Here is a 19,827-nt window from a genome sequence, read left to right as displayed (position 1 = left end):
ATCCCTCGAGTTTCCCGACCACATCCAATCACCGTCGCATTCCAATTAGGGTGCGCAAGAGCGCATCTAACACGTTCCCGGACCTGTCAGAGAAGTTGGGGACCCCCTCCTGGTGCGCCGCACGTCGAACTATTGTCTCCACCCCTGCTTGATTATTTGATTATTCCCGAAAGTGCCACGGGAGCCTGGCACGGTTCCAGGTGGTTGATCTTGGTTTCGAGCGAAGCTTTTTTGCAGCTTTGAAAAGTCGTACGAAAACAACTCGTCTCCTCCAGCTCAGAGTGTTTAGGCGGCGAGGCAACAAGGCAACGCCGGTTGTAACTCACCCGTAAGTCACCCGTAAGTAAGTCACAGTGGAGCCCTTTTAGCGACCCCATCTGCCGAATGTGACGGCGATTGCAAGGGCGCCTGCCATTGGAGGAAAATGACGACACCTGAACGGGCTCGACGACTGGCCGAAAATGACGTGACCCCGAGAGACCTAAGAGGTTAAAAGCGAGAGACAGGGAGAAGAGGCATTAATTCCTTCATTTATTGATTTTTTTGTCGTTCTTCTTGCCACAGGCCGCAGCGTCCTATTTCCTACCGGCCGTCAATGACTTTATGACTGTTAAATACTTTGTGTTATTCCTATAAATATAGTAAATACACCTTTAGTTTCATCTTGAAATCCTCCTCAACGTCGGCCAACTGCCGCACTCAACGGCAAGATCCAATAGCGGGTATCACAATAAGCAACGCTTACGTATTGACACCTACGTAATACTTTCAATTACGGATGGTCTATACTGGAGTTCAGTCTGCTAGAATGTTTTTCGCAGCCGTGTGTGATGCGTCTGCGATTTGGTGTAACCACCATTGCGTGTTACAAAGTCCTTACAGTCCGCTCCTGCCATGTTCTCAGAGTTGATCCGTCGCGCGGCGCTCCCGGCAACCACACTCGTCGCGGTGTGTTCTCGTTCCAATCCGCCTGTGTCCACTACGGTTCCTGCACGGCCTGTTTGACGAGGATCAGTGTCCCACGCGTGAACTCGCCTACTAGTTCCTTGGCAATAAGATACGGTACCTGTTACCGAGCGCATGCGTGTAGCTTGCACACAGTAGATATTAAACGTACCAGCATTTTACTCCATTGCAGTGGCACCTCATCGCCACGTACACATCCCCGTCCTCATTTAGTCGTCCTCGAAAGTGGGCTTGGGGATATCGCGGTGGCCTCACTGCTTTCTCTCTGTCTGGTTCTCCTAGCGCGCCGCGTACGTTCCAGTGGTGTGTCGTGGTGCCCGACAAACGCCATCGTTTCTGCCTGGCCCACTCAGCGACCTCACGAGGCGTCTGGAGTGGGCAGTGCTCGATCTCCATGCGTGACAAACTACAGCGGTGGAGAATGGTTCCACCTTGTCCCTGTCATGACAGCGCCCTTCAGAAATCAAATCGGAATGTGCTGCAGCATTGTGTCGTTGCTAGGGTGGTTTTTCATGGCCATGGCCTTGGTGGTACCCGTTTTTATTAGATCTGATCACTCTTCGCGGGGTCGTTCCGCGTGACTTCTAATTGATCTTTTTGTCAATAATCGTTGACAATAATCTTTTTGTCTGTGGTGGACCATTTGAAAGAGCACACAAAAAAAGTGATCGCTTGCGTGCCCTCGCACCGTACGAAACAATTGATTGATTCATTTATTTTAATATGGTTCGTTTATTTGGCGACAATGAAAATGTTGGTCACTTTTACGGCGAGGTTTCTCACAACATTTGATTGCTAAAAGCGCAGACCAAAATTACATGACTAGATAAACAAAGAAAAACACACACATATACAGGTAATGACGAAAGCTTAGCGTCGATGAGCGTGAATCGATGAGCAATGCAGTGGGAGCGACAATGTACTTTGTACAATGTGACCTACGCGTTCAGAAAAAAAGAGCAAGCAATTTAATCGCCAGTCCCGAATGCAGGCAAGGGTTCGGAAACTTACACAATGAATAAATTAATGGTGAACAATGAAGACAAACCACGCATACTGAGAAATACCGGTGAGTAAATACCTGCACACGCAAATGAACATGATAGTGAAGATATGATAACAGAAGCCTGAAAAAAAAATATGTAAATAACCGTATACAATGCCACGTTCGCGAAGAAACGCAGTAAAGCTTTCAGCACTGGTAATTGCATTTGTGAATCATTCCATGGTCCAAGTACTTCTTTTTTAAAAGAACGGTTATCAAGACCACTGAGCGTTGATCTCAAAGCACTCTTCTAGCAATCGTAAAGAGGACGAGTCGTGAGGATGCTCCCATAGGTGACTACATTTTAACGTAAATTATCAGTTAAAGCAATAGCTTCCTGTGCATGCCAATTCCAATCTAAATAGATGAACTGAAGGTCCGTGGCTGGGTGGACACTGGTATGCACCGAAAATAACAAGCTTGTGTCAGTCGCATGCAGAAAGGTAGCTATCCCTAGAATTTGTATGCAAGTGAGTGCTTTGCGTAATAAATTTCCATTGTTTCCGACAATAATGCCAAGAGCTATGAATTCCGTGAGGGGAAGACAGTGCAATGGAGTCGATTTTTTGTTAGACCGTAATTAACACTTTAACATAGATGTTAAAAAAAATATTGTAAGTTTAGACATTGAAGAAAACGTTTTGTTTGAATGCATACCGCAAGAACCGGGTTAAACAAGTATAATACAAGATGACATGCGCCATGCGTACAGAAATACATGACTCATAAATTAAGGCTTTGCTTGAAAACTAGGCTGTGAGTTCTCTTCGAAAGGCTCTAACTTCGCGAATGCTAAGGATGTTTTCAGGGATACCGTTACAAGGCATTACGGCGTGAGAGAGTGCCGGTGAATTGTAAGTGCATGTGTCACCTGAAATTTCTTGGTAGCCGACATGCTTCCAACATGCTTCATGAGGTGCATGTCGCATGATGTGGGGACATGGTTTAGAGAGTGGAAAAGCAAATGGTTTTTGGCTGTTTGTTATTTCACGAAGCGGAAAGAAGGAATGAAACGTGGACCAGACGCATGTCTGGTTTGTTACCCTGTACTGAGCGAAGGGGTTAAAGGGACAAAAAAGTGAAGGAATGCGAAATAAAGAGAATCAGTTGCGCACAAACGTGCTGGCGCACAACGAGTCTTCAAATGGCTGTACTGAACTCTCCACTGGAGGAACTGTACTAATACTTCCTTTGCTTTTCAAGCCACCCAGGCGCATGGCCGTGGTCAAGTATTTTCGTTTCTGAAAACGGTTTTCAGTACAACCGGCTTGATGTTGTCCAGAGAAGTCCGCGCTAGACGACGTACCGTCAAACGAACAGAAAAGCGAAACATTTATACGAGATTCTAATGAAGATAGCAATCATGATAACAGAACGTTTGTGTCACGCTGATATGTCCGTTATGTGTTATGTGATGTGTTGCACGGTGTTGAAGAGATTGCAGTGATTGAAATGGACAAGCTTGATCAGACGACCAGAAAACGAAGTATGTACATGTATTGGTCATGAAAGTGATTTTTACCTCAGCCTGCGTATAATGGATAGCGCCCTTCTTGAAAGATGCGTTCTAGGTGAATATATAGCCTAGAGCAGCGCAGACACAGGATATAGAACGACAAGACACAGGGAGCAGAGCTTTTTGCTTTTAAACTCCTGTTTAGTCCTTTTCCCAAATATGCACTGCCCTTCTGACCTGATCGCTTTGTTGCAGTGTTATAATCCCGTGCGCTGAAAATTTCCGCGTTGAACGTAAACGCTGTCTCGTACAATGACGTGCAGTGGAGGAAACCCAGTCAACAGAACACGTGGTCTAAATAGGGCTAGATTCTGTCGATGACCCGGCCTCGTCGGCAGGCTGGGGGCGTGGGCAGTTGATGTAAGTCACGTTCAAACCGAGTCGCTTATTTCTCTTCTTCTTCTCGAGGTGGGCAACAAGGTTCGGGATCTCTGTGACGAGCTTTGCGAACGAAGGTCTCTTTTTAGGGTCCTCCTGCCAGCACTTGAGCATAATGTCGTACCTGGGTATATTGAAAAGAAAATTATTGAAACAACTGCAGGCAACATATAAGTATAAAGACGCTACTCAAGAAAGAGCCCTGTCGGAAACGACATGCATGCAAATAACTTAGATTTGTCCCACTAAGGTACTGATCACCGTAGTTTGAGCAGCACCATCGACGGACAGTATAGAAGTACATAGCACAAAAAACGCGGGACAACACGTCATCCGTGTTGCTTACTATCTATGAACATTCCTATAGTTAAATTACAATTAAAGTAACGTAAATGAGTTTACAACTCATCGGGGCAGAAGCTTGGTTGCCTCATCCGGCGTCCTTGTTTGAGGAAGTCTACGATGTCCCAGTTGTCCACTTCAGGGTAAGGTGTCACTCCGCGAGTTATCAGCTCCCATAAGAGCACTCCGTACGACCACTGCAACAGAAAGAACGCGCGGTATGTCTGCAACATTTTTCAGTATAGCTTATGCACTATCGGGTCAAAACCGAAGGACTCATTGTACACTGCGCTTGTATACGGCGGACACCTACCACGTCGGTCTTCTGACTGTGGATCCCTTTCTCCAAGCTTTCTGGTGCCATCCACTTCACGGGCAGCTTAGTCTTCCTATTATCCGCACTGTAGTAGTCCTTCTCGTAAACGTCGCGGGAGAGGCCGAAGTCAGCGACACGGACAATAAAGTCTTCGCTCAGCCTGCAATGGAAGTGCCACTGAACACTCGCGTTTTTGTCCGTCAAAAACAAAAATGCCACGGAGAAATTTGAATTCTTCGCAGGAGCCGTACTGAGCAATGACTCAAAGAACTACCAAGCCGACAGACGAGGAGGGTAGGAAATGGCTATGACTAGTGCCTCCAGTATTTTTTGTTTTTTTTTCTCCCTCGTCGCCATGGCTACAATAAAGCTATATCACATGGCGCAGTTAGAGTTCTTACTCACATGCAGTTCCGAGCTGCGAGGTCCCTGTGCACGAACTTTGTGTCCGCCAAGTACTTCATACCTTCGGCCACATGGACTCCAAATGTTATCAGTTGTTTTACTGTAGGTCTCTAGAAGTACGCGAGCAGAAAAAAAAAGAATTTCAAAAAGAATGAGTGATTACAAGTTGAACTTCATCGCAACAAGAAAGCCCCTCAAACTGCCACGTGCATATAAATTTAGATTTGCTATTTACGATAGGAATCTGTACACACTTATTTTTTACGCTGATGTGTGGCGCTTGCTGCCTGAAAGCTATAGTGTGCCATATGTGCCTCTGAGGTGTGCGCTTATAACACTAGTAAGTTAAAGTTTGTGTTTTCACGGGTTCGCGTAATCCTCTCTGAAACCTAGTATGTGCCATGTATAATAAGATTTATTATTGTGGTTTTCGGTGCAAAAAAGTTATTGCCATTTCTTTTGCGCTATCAATTCCTATTTTTGGGATATTGTCAAACAGAGTATGTGCACTGCTGCCACCAGGGGGACAGAGATGGATTAAATTTTGTTTATTACTGATACATGCTGTTCCACGTCCCACTTTGTCCACTTCTCAATGTTGCCCACATTTCCGAGTACGCATTGAAGTACGTTCATTTCTTTCCTGCCTGTTACTCACGTCTTTTATCACATAATAAACCTCCATTAGCATGCCGGTCCTTTCCGCATGGCTAACCTTTTCAGTTATTGATATCGTTAAACTTTCTCTCACTAGCACACCTGTATCGTTTCAGCCATATTCGTTTATTCGAACCGTTTTCTAATACGTTCATGGTACTTATACATGCAAGTGGCTACGCGGTGATAATAACGCGGAGGTGAATGTTCAAGAGACTGTTGTGGGAGGCTGGCATAACTTGTCACCAATCTTTTGAGCAGTTTTAGCTTAGAAGAACCAAAGTGTAAACTACCCTATCTGGTAGACTACTGTATGATCACGCAAAAAAAAACCAATAAAGGTGGGAAAATATGGAGCGTGGATTGATATCGCGGAAGCAACAGCCGTTATTTAGCGAGTGCAAATACTAGCTGACGCCCAGGCACTGCGCCGCAGCAAACACATGTTTCGCTAAGGAGCGTAGAGATTGGGCTTTGCTAATGCTAGTTAGTAAGTGTGCGCACGAAACAGTGATTTATGAGCGAGAGCCACATACAATCGCAGCACCTTATGCGAGGGAGATCTAAACTTGCCATCGCAAGTCGTTTCTGTTGAATCTTTATGCGAATAACCTTTAGTATTTATACCGATACCTTGGTAGCACCTACACTGTAATTTACACATGGCAACCCACAGAATCTTCCGAAAGCACTCAAACGGTGACCATACTAAAAGTTAGCGTCCTAGAGGCGTACAGCAAGCAATGGGGAGGCGTTCAGGTAGCGTGATTTTCAATTCGAAGCTGGAAAGGCTGGTTGAAGAACAATTATTTTCCTTTTTTTACTTTTTCTGCGTTCTGTAAATTTCTGTGAGTAGCTGTATACGTACAGTGGCGCAAAGAGCGTCCCATGTTATTGGAAACGAAAGAATGCATTCTTACAAGTGGCATGGCTGCTAAGCACGAGGTCGCGAGATCGAATCCCGGCCATGGAGGCAGCATTTCGATGGGGTGAAATGCGAAAACACCTGTGTATTTAGATTTCGGTGCGCGTAAAAGAACCCCGGGTGGTCTAAATTCTTGGAGTACCCAACAGTGGGGGACTATATATATATATATATATACATATAACGCTAAACTACAGCAGCAGTACGACCACATAAAGAACACGGCACGAACATTCACCTGTGCGCATTTTAATCTTCGATGCCCTGATAGCAGTTAGTGAAGGAAACCTTTTTTTGTGGGAATAAGTGCTTCTCTCACATGTAACTCTGCCTCATTCTTTTTTTTTTGTAATCTGCACTGAAGTAGGCGTGTATTTACGTTATCTAGGCTATGAGAACGTTATCCAACTATAATATGAACATAATTTCCTTCGGAGTACAATAACCTACGAGAATGGAGCTAAACGCCGAAGTGTTGCACCCAGACTTCGATAAAAGTCATTAGAGGTAACTCTTCTGCTAGTGTCTACGGGAGCTAGAAGCATGGCGGTCCAGTCAGCATGGAAACGATAATTAGTACATGTATTTCCTTAAACTTGGCCCTTCGGGCTTCGAACGACTTCGTGGCTTTGCAAACCGATTATATTAAACAAGATATTGCGTTATATTTGTAACAGTTCGCTATGATTATGTCTGCGCACAGAGTCATGTCGCCTTGCTGCATTCAGAAAAACTATGATTGCTCGGATATATGAAAAATAGAGCATAATAAATAATACCACAAGAGCGTCTGAAGCCACAAACGTAAATATGAGACAAATGCATTCGTGTTGACAACAACTGCCACGGTTTCTGAACGATCACAGCGCTAGAGTTCCCTGCAATGATCTTTACAGGAAACGCTATGCATCGAAAGCAGTTGTCAGCATTCTCTATTGGCGTGCAGACGCTACAGCAAAATGATTGACGAGCAACGAAACAACCCTCACGTTTCTGTCGTCTCGTATGTAGGAGAGCAGGTCACCGTATTTCATGAAGGGTGTGATAACCATGAGGCCGTCCACCTTGTCAATGCTCAACCCGATGAGCGGAAGCACATTCACGTGGTGAAAGTCCTTCATGATGAGTGCTTCCTCCAAGAACGCCGTGCTGTCAACTTCACCACCGCGAGAGTCTGCAGCGTCGCGTCAGAGAACATGCATGTCAGTGAAAGGAATCGACTATACTTTGTGTTCAATGAGAAAAGTACGACTTCCTTCACAAACAGAACTTTGGAAAGCAGGAGCGAAAATCACGGCCCATGTACACTATTGGTTTCTATACTTCCTTCTATACTGCTTTTTATAGTGCAACTGCCCGATGTTGCTTAATCATTGGACTTTAATGAAAAAAAGGCTGACGCTACTTTGAGGAGTCGATTTTCTTTTGCAAAGCTTATTTCATGTTATGAGGGCTACAGTTAAAACAAGAGGCAAAGAAAAGTGCAAAATATTTTTTTTCGAAGGGAGAAACACACGAGGACCTGTAAATTAAAGCAGTTGAGAATAAATAAAGGGGTGAAATGAATTTCTCTTTTTGTTCTCAAGCGAAAAGATGAAACTCAATATGAGAGTCTTAATTTAACACCAGTTTAGTTGAACCTCTAACAATCTGTTTCACTAAACCTTTTCTAACGTTAGCACAGAGGAAATATAATTTGGAGGAGCAGATCTGAATTACTCACACATGTCGTGCATTAGCTATTGCAAAAAGCGGTTGTATATCTCAGTCGGCAGTTCTTACTGCTAAGGTTACAAAGCGCATTCATTGGGTCAAAGTATTTGCATTTTTTTTTGGAGGGCAGGGTGTTCTCTGACTGGAAATATTTTGATGCCGCACTTCTCTAAAAGTGAATAGCTCGTTTTATTTCTTAGGCTATTTTGGTGCGTCGTGGCTTGCATATCAACCCATGCAATAGCGAAAATAAATTATGAAGAGAACTCGAATATAAAATTTCACCTATGTGCTCCTTAGGCGCACAAATTACCAAAACATCATACACAATTTGCCATCTCTAGGTTGTTGCGTGTAACAACTGCCCTTCAAGTGTGCTTTAAACGTTATGTCTATTTAAAACGCCACCAAAATGTAAAAAGAAAATGCTCAGAATGAAAAGTGAAACGGCCGGAATACATACTGTTATGCAGAGTTTTAACTGCCACCTCTTGAACTTGACCTTTGTCTTCTTGTTTGATAGTCCCATGGTAGACACAACCGAAGTGACCTTTAGGTGGAAATAAAATGAATATACACTTTTATAACAAAGTATTTTCCGGCATTCAATAAAATCTCAAAATGAAATTTATTTTTTGTCAATGTGTCAAAAGTGCCCTGCGCTCAACACTTTTCCTGACCGAATACCGAGCTGTAAGTGTAGAAAGCTTCCCTTACCAATTCAGCATGTTACAATACCACTGCTTCGAAGCAGCGCGAAAGAGTGTTGAACAGGATGGGAACATACTGCAGGCATCAGCACTTCAAACCCGATACGGGGTATGCCCGATAAACTTCCCGCAGACCCTTGCGAGAAGCAACGGATATTATAATACAATAAAATAAAAATGCTCTTGGTTCGCCCGTAAGGTGAAGCATTGATAGCGATATCCAAGTAGTAGACAATTACATGAAGTAAGGAAACACACAAGGAAACATGAAAAGATATCAATCGATGACTGCGAACACTGGATGTCACAACGCTGGCGTGAGGAAGCGCACCTGCAGGCAGCGAGGAGTGACAACCACTTGATGCCTCTACTTTTAGCTTGTCTCCCAAGTGGTGAGGTTACACGACCCACAAGACTAGGTGCGCGGGAGACAGGGCGCGTCAAGCCACCAACAGACATCTCGGCTCGCCCTTGGCATTTGCACGTGTTGCAGATTACCTGCGAGATATGGCAGGCGGATTCCAAGGGAAGGGAAGCGTAGCAGGGGGAGGCAGAAGGTTAGGTGGGCAGATGAGATTAAGAAGTTTGCAGGGACGACATGGCCACAATTAGTACATTATCGGGGTAGTTAGAGAAGTACGGGAGAGGCCTTTGCCCTGCAGTGGGCGTAACCAGGTTGACGAGGATGATGATGATGATGATGATGATGATGATGGCGCGCGGGCAGCGTACGCGCTCAGCCGCGCGCACAGCCATGCGCAGCCACGGCTGGCCAGTAAGAAGAGACGCGCGCTCTCCTCATCAAACGCGCGCTCGATCACGTGATCACCAACATTGGGTGCGCATCGAGCTACCATCTTTCTCAGCGTACCCTCGCACGCTAGCCCTCGCACCCAGAGCACATGGTGCGCGGAGGAGGAGGAGGAGGAGAAATATTTATTAAAGACTAGGAAAGGACAAGCAAGTATCTTTCTGCTTGTGCGGGAGGCGCCCTTGGTCCACGGCTCCTGCGGCTCTTGCTGTCTCCCGGGCCCACCGTTCCAGTCGCTGGTTGTTGCGAGGGTCCGAACTAGTAAGCACGGCCTCCCGTAGCTCGGGCGTGGGGTTGGGTATTTGCGGAGCTGCCTGACACTCGTTCTTATCGCACTTGAATTTTATACGTAGCATCACGGCGACGGCGACGGCGACGGCAAAAATTCGCCTGAAGTGTCCGCCTACTTCCTACTATTGCAGTAAAAACAAAACACGCGAGCGGACAAACACGGAACACCTTGATTTTCTAAACAGCTGTGCAGGGCAACGGCTGTTGTGTTATTTCGTACATTGGGCCAAGTTTACATTTTTGCAGGTCCACCTAAATTTTTTAACTTCATTGAAAACAAACATGTTCCAGAATGGTTACAAGTTTCTGTGAACATAGCCGTAAAATTAATTTCGTGCAGTGGAGAACGTAATGAATCCATTGCCATTAGCTTGCGCTCCGAGTGACTAGTACTCAATAACAAATCAACCAGAGGTCCTATGCGGATCGTTGCTTGTGGCTGCATAACAAGGCGAGAGGAGGGTATGTACGATGACGAAAGGGCAAATGTGGTAACGTGATTACATTATATCTTTCACTTTATTTCGGTATCTCCTCTTGCATATTATATCATGTACCAATTCGTTACGTAATAGAAATCAATTTGTGATTATGAGCATGTAGTGGAAAATGAACTGTGCAAGTTTCATTCGCATCTTCGAGTTGCAGCGAAGCATGCTGCTTAAACTGTCTTTCCAATTACAAAAATATAGGTCAGAGTGAAGAGCACCGGAAGGTATGGCGGTTCTATGGCGTTTCCACTTACTGCTGAAACAATAGGTCTACCTGTATAATATAAATCACCTTAATTCATAATTCCTCTATTAACAAAGCATTATCTTTATCTGTAGAAAAACACACTTTCACCTTTCACTAGTCTTTTTTTCCTAATAATTCAGTCGGCGACCTCCACAGAAGGGCAGAGCTACAATGATTCCAAAAATGGCTTGACGTTTTTTGAAACAAGAAATGTCAGTCAGAGAGTCACGACTAGATACCTTGCCCGATGACACGACCCAAGTGAAGCCACCCTCGATCAATGAGTAAGTTTTCTCTTTGAAGCATCGTCCTGGTTTCTTCATCTATGTCAAATGGGGCCTCCATCAGTGCACGTTGGGCGTCAATGTTGCCTTCTCGAAAGTAGCCTATACAAAAAAAATCAGAAAAACAGGATGATACTTAGCGTTGCGACTGAATAGGACGTAACAACGATATATTTTCTTTCGAGCATGTCGTTTGTTTCTGTACTTTTCTTTTTATCTATGTGTCTCCCCTTATCCTTACTTCAGTGGAGGGTAGCAAACCAAATGTTTCTCTCTCCTCAACACCCCCTCCCTTTCTTCCCTTTTTTGGTGCAGATGTAGAAAGGCCTTTGCGCAATGTCACATCAACCGTAGACCTTTTTTATGTAAGCAGCACTGAAGTATAAAAATAACAGTTGAATGAGTAACATTTCTCAGTTAATGAAATGACATTTAGAAGTACACTTTACAGGAAGAATTTTTGTTTTTGTGTGCATGCGTTAACATGATTTTGCTTAAATAAATGTTCGCGTTAACACCAATTGTGGTTTCGAAAATTTCCACCAGCCGTATCATTATGTGCAGCCTCTCCGTTAAATTCATATCACTAAAAGGAACTAGCAAACAACGTTTCATTTTTTTTTTCATCGTTAGTTGTTGCTAGTCTATAGATGATTCATGCCTGTGGTGGTGTAATAGGACGCTCTTTCCTGTGCTGTTCTTACTTCGTATTGTTTCGCGACCTATTGCGGAAACACAATTTGAACAAACTAACACAGTAACAAGTTAAGATATATTACTTCCCTTTATAGTAGGCCGTGATTTCTCTTATAATAATAGCGCATGTTTAGCTTCTGCAATGTACCACGCGCAGTACCTGACATATTGCCTTGACAAGGGACAAGCGCTGTCTCAAGTTGCAAGCCATTTTCTGGATGCGTTAAGGCTTCGTTTGGCCATACGAATAGGATCTGTCGCGTATGGAAGTTGTAATTGCCGACGCAAATCCGTTTTATGTGTTAGTTCATGTGTGCGGGTTTTGTGATTCCCAACAGACAAAAGGCCAAAAAATGACGCCGTCTCCTGTCATGGCCTATAATGATACTCTTTCGTGTCTGACTACACCAGAACACTGGCTTTTTTTTTTCTCGTCGAAAGTCGCCTTCTGAGTTTTCGAAATGTATGGAGATAGCTGGGTTAATTGAGAACCTCGTTTTGCATATAGAATAAAACGGGCTCAAGCTCCCTCACGATTGGATGCGTTCGCAAGAGAGTCGCTGTTGTGACGCTGGCCGAAGCGAACGACGTAGCTGCTCTGCCAGGTGCCTTTGACTCGTTCACGTCGTCGGCGGTGCAAGAGGAACCCCACGCCGGTGGCCACCGCAGCGAGAACGGCAGCTATCGTTGAGCCAGCGATGATACCGACGTGAGCATCAGGCTGTTCAGCTGTCATCAGCTTAACGGCACCAACCGGGTAGCTCTGTCCCGCGTGCACCACCTGCTCAAAGCAACCCCACTCAGAGCATTCAGTTTGCCGATGCGCTAAGCGGTATAAATTAACAAAGCTATAGTTGTTTGAAATTCCCTATAAAAATGGCGGCGACCACAGGGACCACATGGATGAATCTGCACTAATCTGCACAAGCGCTACTGTATTTGTCAATGTAACCTCGCTATAAGCCTATCAAGTATAAAAGCAGATGGTGGCATCTATGCGCAGAGAAACTTTCAGGAATCATTAAATTAAATTTATTTAAAGTGTTCTACAACGCTACCGGTACACTACTTCTACGTTACAACTTGTACACTACAACTTCTGTACAAGTTTTGTACCGTAGTGATTACGTAAAATAAATTCTGGGGTTTTACACGTGCCAAAACGATGATCTTATGATGAAGCACACCGTAGCTGGGGACTCCGAATTAAAGTGCGACAGCTGGCTGGGCGAGTCGGTGCCACTACGCGTTTATCACAGTGCGAACGAACCAACAAGGACAAAGAAGAAGGACGTAACACGAGCCCTGACTCAGGACTTACCCACAAACACCCCATAAACAGGAAAACTCGCACACGCCTACACCCGCACACGAGCCATTAGTCTAACCAGAACGCCAACTATGGAAGAATGCCAGTATACTCAAGATATTGAGATTTGTCAGTTAAATCGATCCAGAAAGATATTTTCTTTGCAGTGTAGCGCAAGTGACGCCTTGCTTACGCACCTGCCGCCACATTTACTGATAAAAGGCCTCTGACATTACGCGGGCTTTTTCGTCGTTATTTCTCCAGAGTATATTGGTGTGCAATCAAATGTGGGCGTGTAAGCCCATGCTGCGCAATGGGCTGCCAAATGTGACAGACCTGTGTTCATTATGATGGAAGAATGTTCCTGCAATGACCAACTCGGAAATAATTTTGACCACCTAGAGTATGGTAGAGGAGCGCTTCTGCATTCCGGCCTCGTCGAAACGCTGTTGCCGCGGAATCGAACCTGGAACCTCCGTACTCAGCTGATTAACACAACACACTACTGGCCCTTTTCACCTACTAGTTGGCTCTAGAGGAACGAGATGGCGCTTTTGGCGGCGCGCCGCACGTTGCCTCAGAGAATGCGGCCGAATACGAAACAGTTACCTCTTCTGCACTGCGTCTGTGTGATCAGCCATCGGAAATGCAACTGGGTTTTCGCTTACGCACTCTACTCCGTTCACGGTGAAAAATATAGAGCGGTGCAGTGAAGACGTGCACTGTAAGCTACAAAATGATGAGTGGCATATTCAAGAACGGAACGAATGCGCGCGTTCAAGTTCGCGAAGCGCTGCTATACATAAAGACTGGTTGTGTTGCCGGCACTTGGAGATGCACGGCTTCGCTCGAGGATAAAAGAAGTCGATGCATCGGCCAGCGTTGTAGCGCTAACCTGCATGGAAATGACTTCAACCGTGGAACATCCTCACGAGTGAGTACCGCTAGTTATACGATGACAAAGGGGGTAGCGCCGCTTCTTGGCACATAGTAAGGTTAGCGCTAGTTATCTACACACATTCACCCCAAATCACATGCAAACTTACACCCACTCTATCGTCAATGTATCAAGAAACAGTGAACGGGCGCATACTTGAATCAATGCGCGGAAGTATGCATGGGTGACGGTGACTACACCGACAGCGCGCGAATGTTCCAAGCTGAACGTCTGGTAACGGACCACGCAGTAACCTAGTGACAAGCGATAACAAATATTTGCTACAAGCTATTATTACAGCGTACAGAACATGTATATGTTACAAGCCTTGTGTCCAGCAAGAAGAAACCTATCCCATCTGAGCACACCCGTGAGCAATTAGGCATAAAATAAATAATTGGATAGTGAATAACCGGATAACTTTACAGAGCCAGAAACGTGACAGGTCGACGCTTAAAAGTATTTCCTAAATAACTAACGAAGAGCTTAACGCAATGATACTGATTTAATTCATAAGCGGAATGTTAGGATAGCTTGGAATACATTTTTAGCCCCGCTTTTATTACAAGCCCCGTATACGCTTTTCGCACCGTTTGGACAAAGCGTGTTGAGCTCCGAAAGCGCTTGCATGTCATTTGCAGCTGCAAACAAAGCTTCGCATGTCTATTACCCTGTCAACATCTACGATGTCCGCCGAAAGAGACATTTGCAGAGGCGGAATGTGCACCCATTGTAAACACAGAGGCAATGGAAACAGCTGAGGCAACCAATGAGCGCGTCACCACGTGATAAACATGACAGCGCCCACGGGATCGCCGTGAAAATGGTCAATAGCCACCGTGCTACTGCGGTGGCTATATTGATTACGTTCCCGCCCGATAAATCAGCAAGATACAGAAGCTGCAACCGCACCACCCACATGATCCAAGTGACCGCGGAGTACACTGTCTCAGAGATCAGCATCACGCTATCAACGGGATCAGCCCTGTTTTACAATTGCACGATCTCTAGGAGTGGCCCACCTTATACCCGGCGAGATGCTGACTGATAAGGTGCGGCGGCGGTAAGCGGCAGCAGCACTTTTGTTCGCGGGCCTGCAGGCTGTTGACTTACTTATACTACCCGAGCCCAGGTTACTATGCCTAAGCTATTCAGCAACATGGAACCGACATGATATAACAACAGACTATTCATACATCAAACGGATATTTCTGCGTGTTCATTTTTAAGCTCCGTTATATCAAAACAGTCACGACTTTTTGTTGATATGGTCAATACACTCAGTTACATTAGCAATATGAAGAACAAGATCGTTGTTCGAAAATAACCAAGCTGTTCGGAATATGCTTACTCACTTCTAACGCGCAAGGTGACTCTTGTTCCAGAACGCCAGGCTTCATCTTGCAAACAATCGAGTGCGGCGTGACATGGGTGACCGCGCATGCGTCGTCCAAGCCATTCACACGCACGGAAACCTGCTCATGGTCCATAAAAAGTTCGAAGTGGTTTCCCTAAAACAAAGAATAAGTAATCGATACACCCAAACCATCCAGTAAAATACCATCATCTGGAAACACCCGTTGAAATGCACCTATGTAGCACAGATACCATTTAAATGGCATAAGGAGCAGTATTGCTGGGAAGTAGTGTTTAGTCAGGGCCGCCAGTAGTAATTGGTCAAAGGCTTCAAGTGAAGCATAGAAATTATGAATGACCAATGAAATTCATAAGGCCTGTCTCTGCTGATGATATGTTCACAAGCACGTTCATCGGTAACGACGTCAGCAAGTGGTCCAAAGAAAGAAACGCTGCAATTCTTCCAAAATCATTGTTGAACGTCGTTTTAGACAATACGAGAGGTTACCCTAACTTCGTAACTTAATTTTGCAAAATTACGGAGACCTTTATGACGTTGAGCACGTCCACAAATATCGTGAGTGGCTACAACGACGACGTAATCAACAACATGGACATAATGCGGCACAGTGATGCTAATATTGTTATGCGGACTTAGCCTATGCTGGCCAGCTAAGTAAACGGTGATATCGTTACATGAATACCAACAGCTTAAAACAGATGCGAAATGAACTAGATTCCCGCACCGTGATTTCAACTGCGACATCGCTGCGGTCGACGCCATGTTCCATTTGCGGAAACCTCATAAACTGCGGCTCCGGCTGGTAGACGAAGGTGAAGTGTCCATTGCCGCCGTCGATGGCCTGTGGAAGATGCAGCCCATCCATTTGGAAACTGATCCACACCAGAACAGAGTCGTTCAGTCCCTTCAACTCGCTGGGGCGAATAACAGACGACTCCATAAGGGAAGTGCCAGGGCAGTGCATCTTGAAACCTCCCTCTACGACACGGCATTCCTGTAACGCATAGTATATGACCAAAACATTTCAATGGGCATCTCCGATGAGACAAACAGCGCACAAGATACGACATTTGGGATAAGGCGTCTCGTTTAACTTGAGCATCCCACCTGTGTCAGTTCAATCCCGCGACGTCGTGCTTAGCACCACAGCCGCTAAGCCACCACGGCAGGCCTTCTAGCTGCTTTCTACCAATTCTTTTCACACACACACACACACACACACACACACACACACACACACACACACACACACACACACACACACACACACACACACACATATATATATATATATATATATATATATATATATATATATATATATATATATATATATACACACACACTGTTAGACGAACGTAATGGCATGTGTTTTACTGAGGTTTCGGTCGGTCGGAGGACCGGCCTTCGTCGGAGTGAATGCAAGTGTAGTCGCGTCACAGTTATGTATTTCTACACACGATACTTTGTCTCTTTGTCCCAAACGACCATGCGCATAATCAAGCCGAAGTCAAACAACATGAAAAGCGAGTACATGGTGAAAAAAAATGTGAAAATATCCAGGCAGTTCTAGAAAACACAGCAGAACGAAAATGTCGCTACATGTATTCACATAATCATGCGGTGCTAGCGAAGCACAAGCTGCACACGAGTAAAAAATTGAACGCTAGCGTTGTATTCCGCATTGCTGGAGAAAGCAGGAGTCACTTGTGTTTTGCAACCAATTGCGCCCAACGACGACTATCAATATATATGCATCACACTTAAAAAGAACAAACTCTTGTTAACTCTCATAGGCGTACATATATCGCCTTCCTGCAATTTCGACACTAAAAGATTAGCGGATATCTTGAGTGTTTGTCCCGCCGCATGAGTAACCATAGGTGATTTCAATGCACACCATCCAGCATGGGGAAGTACAAGGGGAAATGCAGGAGGACGAAGATTAGCAAGCATCGCCTGGAACTATGGCCTTACTCTCCTTTCTTCGAGGCATGACATACGGCAGCTGCCTCGACTTTGCTTTCGTCTCCAACTCTCTCGCCAGATGTGTGAAGTGGTTTCCAGATACTGAGACACATGGGAGTGACCACATTCCTTCCTATCTGAACATGAAAGGCTTGTTGTCTAAATCTGGCCAACGGAATACCATTCAGACGATTCAATGGGCCAACTTCAAATCTGATATAGAAGATGCCTGCCGCGAGGGCCTACCCTCTGGTTTAGAGCAAACAATTAAAAAGACACACAGGCAGAGGCAACTTTCACCGCTTTCACGGTCCGACGCAGCCAGCAGACTTCGAGTGCTTTCACGGGAGATCACGCTCTCTCTATGGTACACACCAAGCAGCCAGACCAACCGGAGAGAGAGAGAGAAAGGCAAAGGAAAGACAGGGAGGTTAACCAGAGATTATCTCCGGTTGGCTACCCTGTACTGGGGGAGGGGATGCAATAGGTGAGAAAGAAAGAAGGATAAAAAAAAGGAAAAGAAAAACCTAAGCACACACACGCACGTACACACGAACTATTTCTGTGGGCACTGTCACGCAACCCGCAAAGGCATTCCTAGTCTTACGCAGTGTCACCGTACAGTCCTGCGCCACACAATGTACTGTCACAATTTGTCAGAAAGTCCCGTGTCTTTCAAGTATCGCAGCAGCGCCTTCATAGCGGATCGCGCTGATGTTCGCGTAGGCCAGGTTCCAAGGGTCTTGTTTTCTGTCATTGGGCGCTTGTCCAGTTTGTCTAAGGTGGCTGAGAGGACAGTTCTTTGTGGGTTAAAACGAGAGCACTGGCAAAGAAGATGCTCGATCGTTTCGTTGCACCCGCAGAAGTCACACAGTGGGCTGTTGGCCATTCCGATAAGGAAAGAGTAGGCATTTGAAAATGCTACTCCAAGCCATAGACGGATAAGAAGGGTGCAGTCACGTCGTGGAAGCTCGGGCGGAATATGGAGCTGTAAATTAGGGTCCAGAGTATGGAGGCGTGCATTTGTGAAATCGGATGAATTCCACTGGGCTAAAGTCAGGTCGCGCGCCAGTGCGGCAAGTTTTTTCGCTGCGTCGGCTCTCGAAAGAGGAATGGCAACGCAGTTGACGCCGTCATGGGCAGATCGGGCAGCTGCGTCTGCTCGATCATTGCCATGTATGCCACAATGACTAGGCAACCACTGATATATTATATCGTGTCCTTCGTCAACTAGTCGATGGTGGACTTCTCTGATCTCTGCGGCGAGCTGCTCATGTGATCCATGGCGTAGTGCTGAGAGTACCCTCTGTAGGGCTGCCTTGGAATCACAGAAGATTGACCATGCCTGGGATGGTTCCTCCCTAATAAAATGAAGAGCCCGGAGACCAACCGGAGCAATCCTCAATGGTACCTGCCCTCTTTTATACATTTCTGTATGCCAACTGGACTCCGCCGAAGAGAGGCCACTCTGCTTTAACGCTTATGGCTAGGGGTGGCATCCACGAAATCTTAACCATTTCGCATTGGAATGGGCAACAACGCTCTCAGCAATGCCTGTCTTTGCGAAGAGACGCTATAACATATTCTGTGCGACAGTCCTGAATATAATGTTCAGAGACAGTCTCTGGCGTCCATTCTGGTGCACCTTGACAATAGACCATTGTCAGTTTCAACTATTTTCACATATCGCAGACAGAAGACATCGCAGCCGAAGGCGACGAAGGGACTGCTTCGGTTTTCGAAAGAGACGGGCTTGGACAAGCGGCTGTGACATTGATGTCACGTACCACGCAAGAGTGACGGACTGTAACTGACGATGTGTGTGCTGTACTATGTGCTCTCTCTTTCTTCCCCCTCCCCATCTATCATCCCCCCATCCGGCTCCCATGTGTAGGGTAGCAAACCGGTTGAGCTAAACTCGTTAACCTCCCTGCCTATCCTTCTCCACTTTTTCCTTCCTTACCAACATAAAAAAACCTCGCACAAAAGGCCACTGTCAGCAAGTGCACAAGTGAAAACATATATAAAAGCTGGTGAAACTGAAATAGTGATGTAGGTTAGTTTTCCGATGTTTTCGCTAATACCACAAGAAAGAGCGTTGAACTTGTATATCAGGTAATATTCACGGACTCAATGATTGTGATGGGAAGGAAACCAGATTCCAGTATGGTCACTCTAATACCATAGAAAGAGTGTCCTCTTGTACATAGGTGTTTTGACAGCGGAAGGTGTGGGAACTTCTTTGCATGAGAATGAGGATTATTAAATGGGATTCTAAACGGCGTTACTGTTTGACCAATATACTGTAGGTGGCACGTACCACACTCATGCAGATAAATGGCGTTCGAAGTGTCACAGTTTAGGGGGCCTCTGATGCGGAGCGCGAAGTTTGAAGCCCAGCTTTTCGCTATTTTTGTATAGTTACCATATGTGGACATACTT

At 45.4% G+C, this 19,827-nt stretch overlaps 1 protein-coding gene across 1 annotated transcript in view; it reads right to left on the bottom strand.

Moving 5' to 3' along the window:
- Window positions 1–1,835: 1,835 nt before the first annotated feature.
- LOC139046727 (hepatocyte growth factor receptor-like) overlaps window positions 1,836–19,827 on the bottom strand; it is a 66,899-nt gene continuing 48,907 nt past the window's right edge. The window contains exons 10-19 of the mRNA XM_070539435.1: window positions 16,142–16,411; window positions 15,395–15,550; window positions 12,328–12,574; window positions 11,053–11,199; window positions 8,727–8,813; window positions 7,540–7,724; window positions 4,969–5,078; window positions 4,561–4,723; window positions 4,308–4,444; window positions 1,836–4,029 (exon numbers count right to left, since the gene is read on the bottom strand). Coding sequence (XP_070395536.1) covers window positions 3,822–4,029; window positions 4,308–4,444; window positions 4,561–4,723; window positions 4,969–5,078; window positions 7,540–7,724; window positions 8,727–8,813; window positions 11,053–11,199; window positions 12,328–12,574; window positions 15,395–15,550; window positions 16,142–16,411 — 1,710 coding nt within the window. The 3' untranslated portion in view covers window positions 1,836–3,821. The remainder of the gene's footprint in view (window positions 4,030–4,307; window positions 4,445–4,560; window positions 4,724–4,968; window positions 5,079–7,539; window positions 7,725–8,726; window positions 8,814–11,052; window positions 11,200–12,327; window positions 12,575–15,394; window positions 15,551–16,141; window positions 16,412–19,827) is intronic.

The sequence above is a fragment of the Dermacentor albipictus genome, chromosome 5, assembly GCF_038994185.2.
Source record: "Dermacentor albipictus isolate Rhodes 1998 colony chromosome 5, USDA_Dalb.pri_finalv2, whole genome shotgun sequence".
NCBI classification, from domain to species: domain Eukaryota; kingdom Metazoa; phylum Arthropoda; class Arachnida; order Ixodida; family Ixodidae; genus Dermacentor; species Dermacentor albipictus.
The sequence above is the reverse complement of the archived record's forward strand: the minus strand, read 5'-3'. Positions and strand labels throughout refer to the sequence as shown.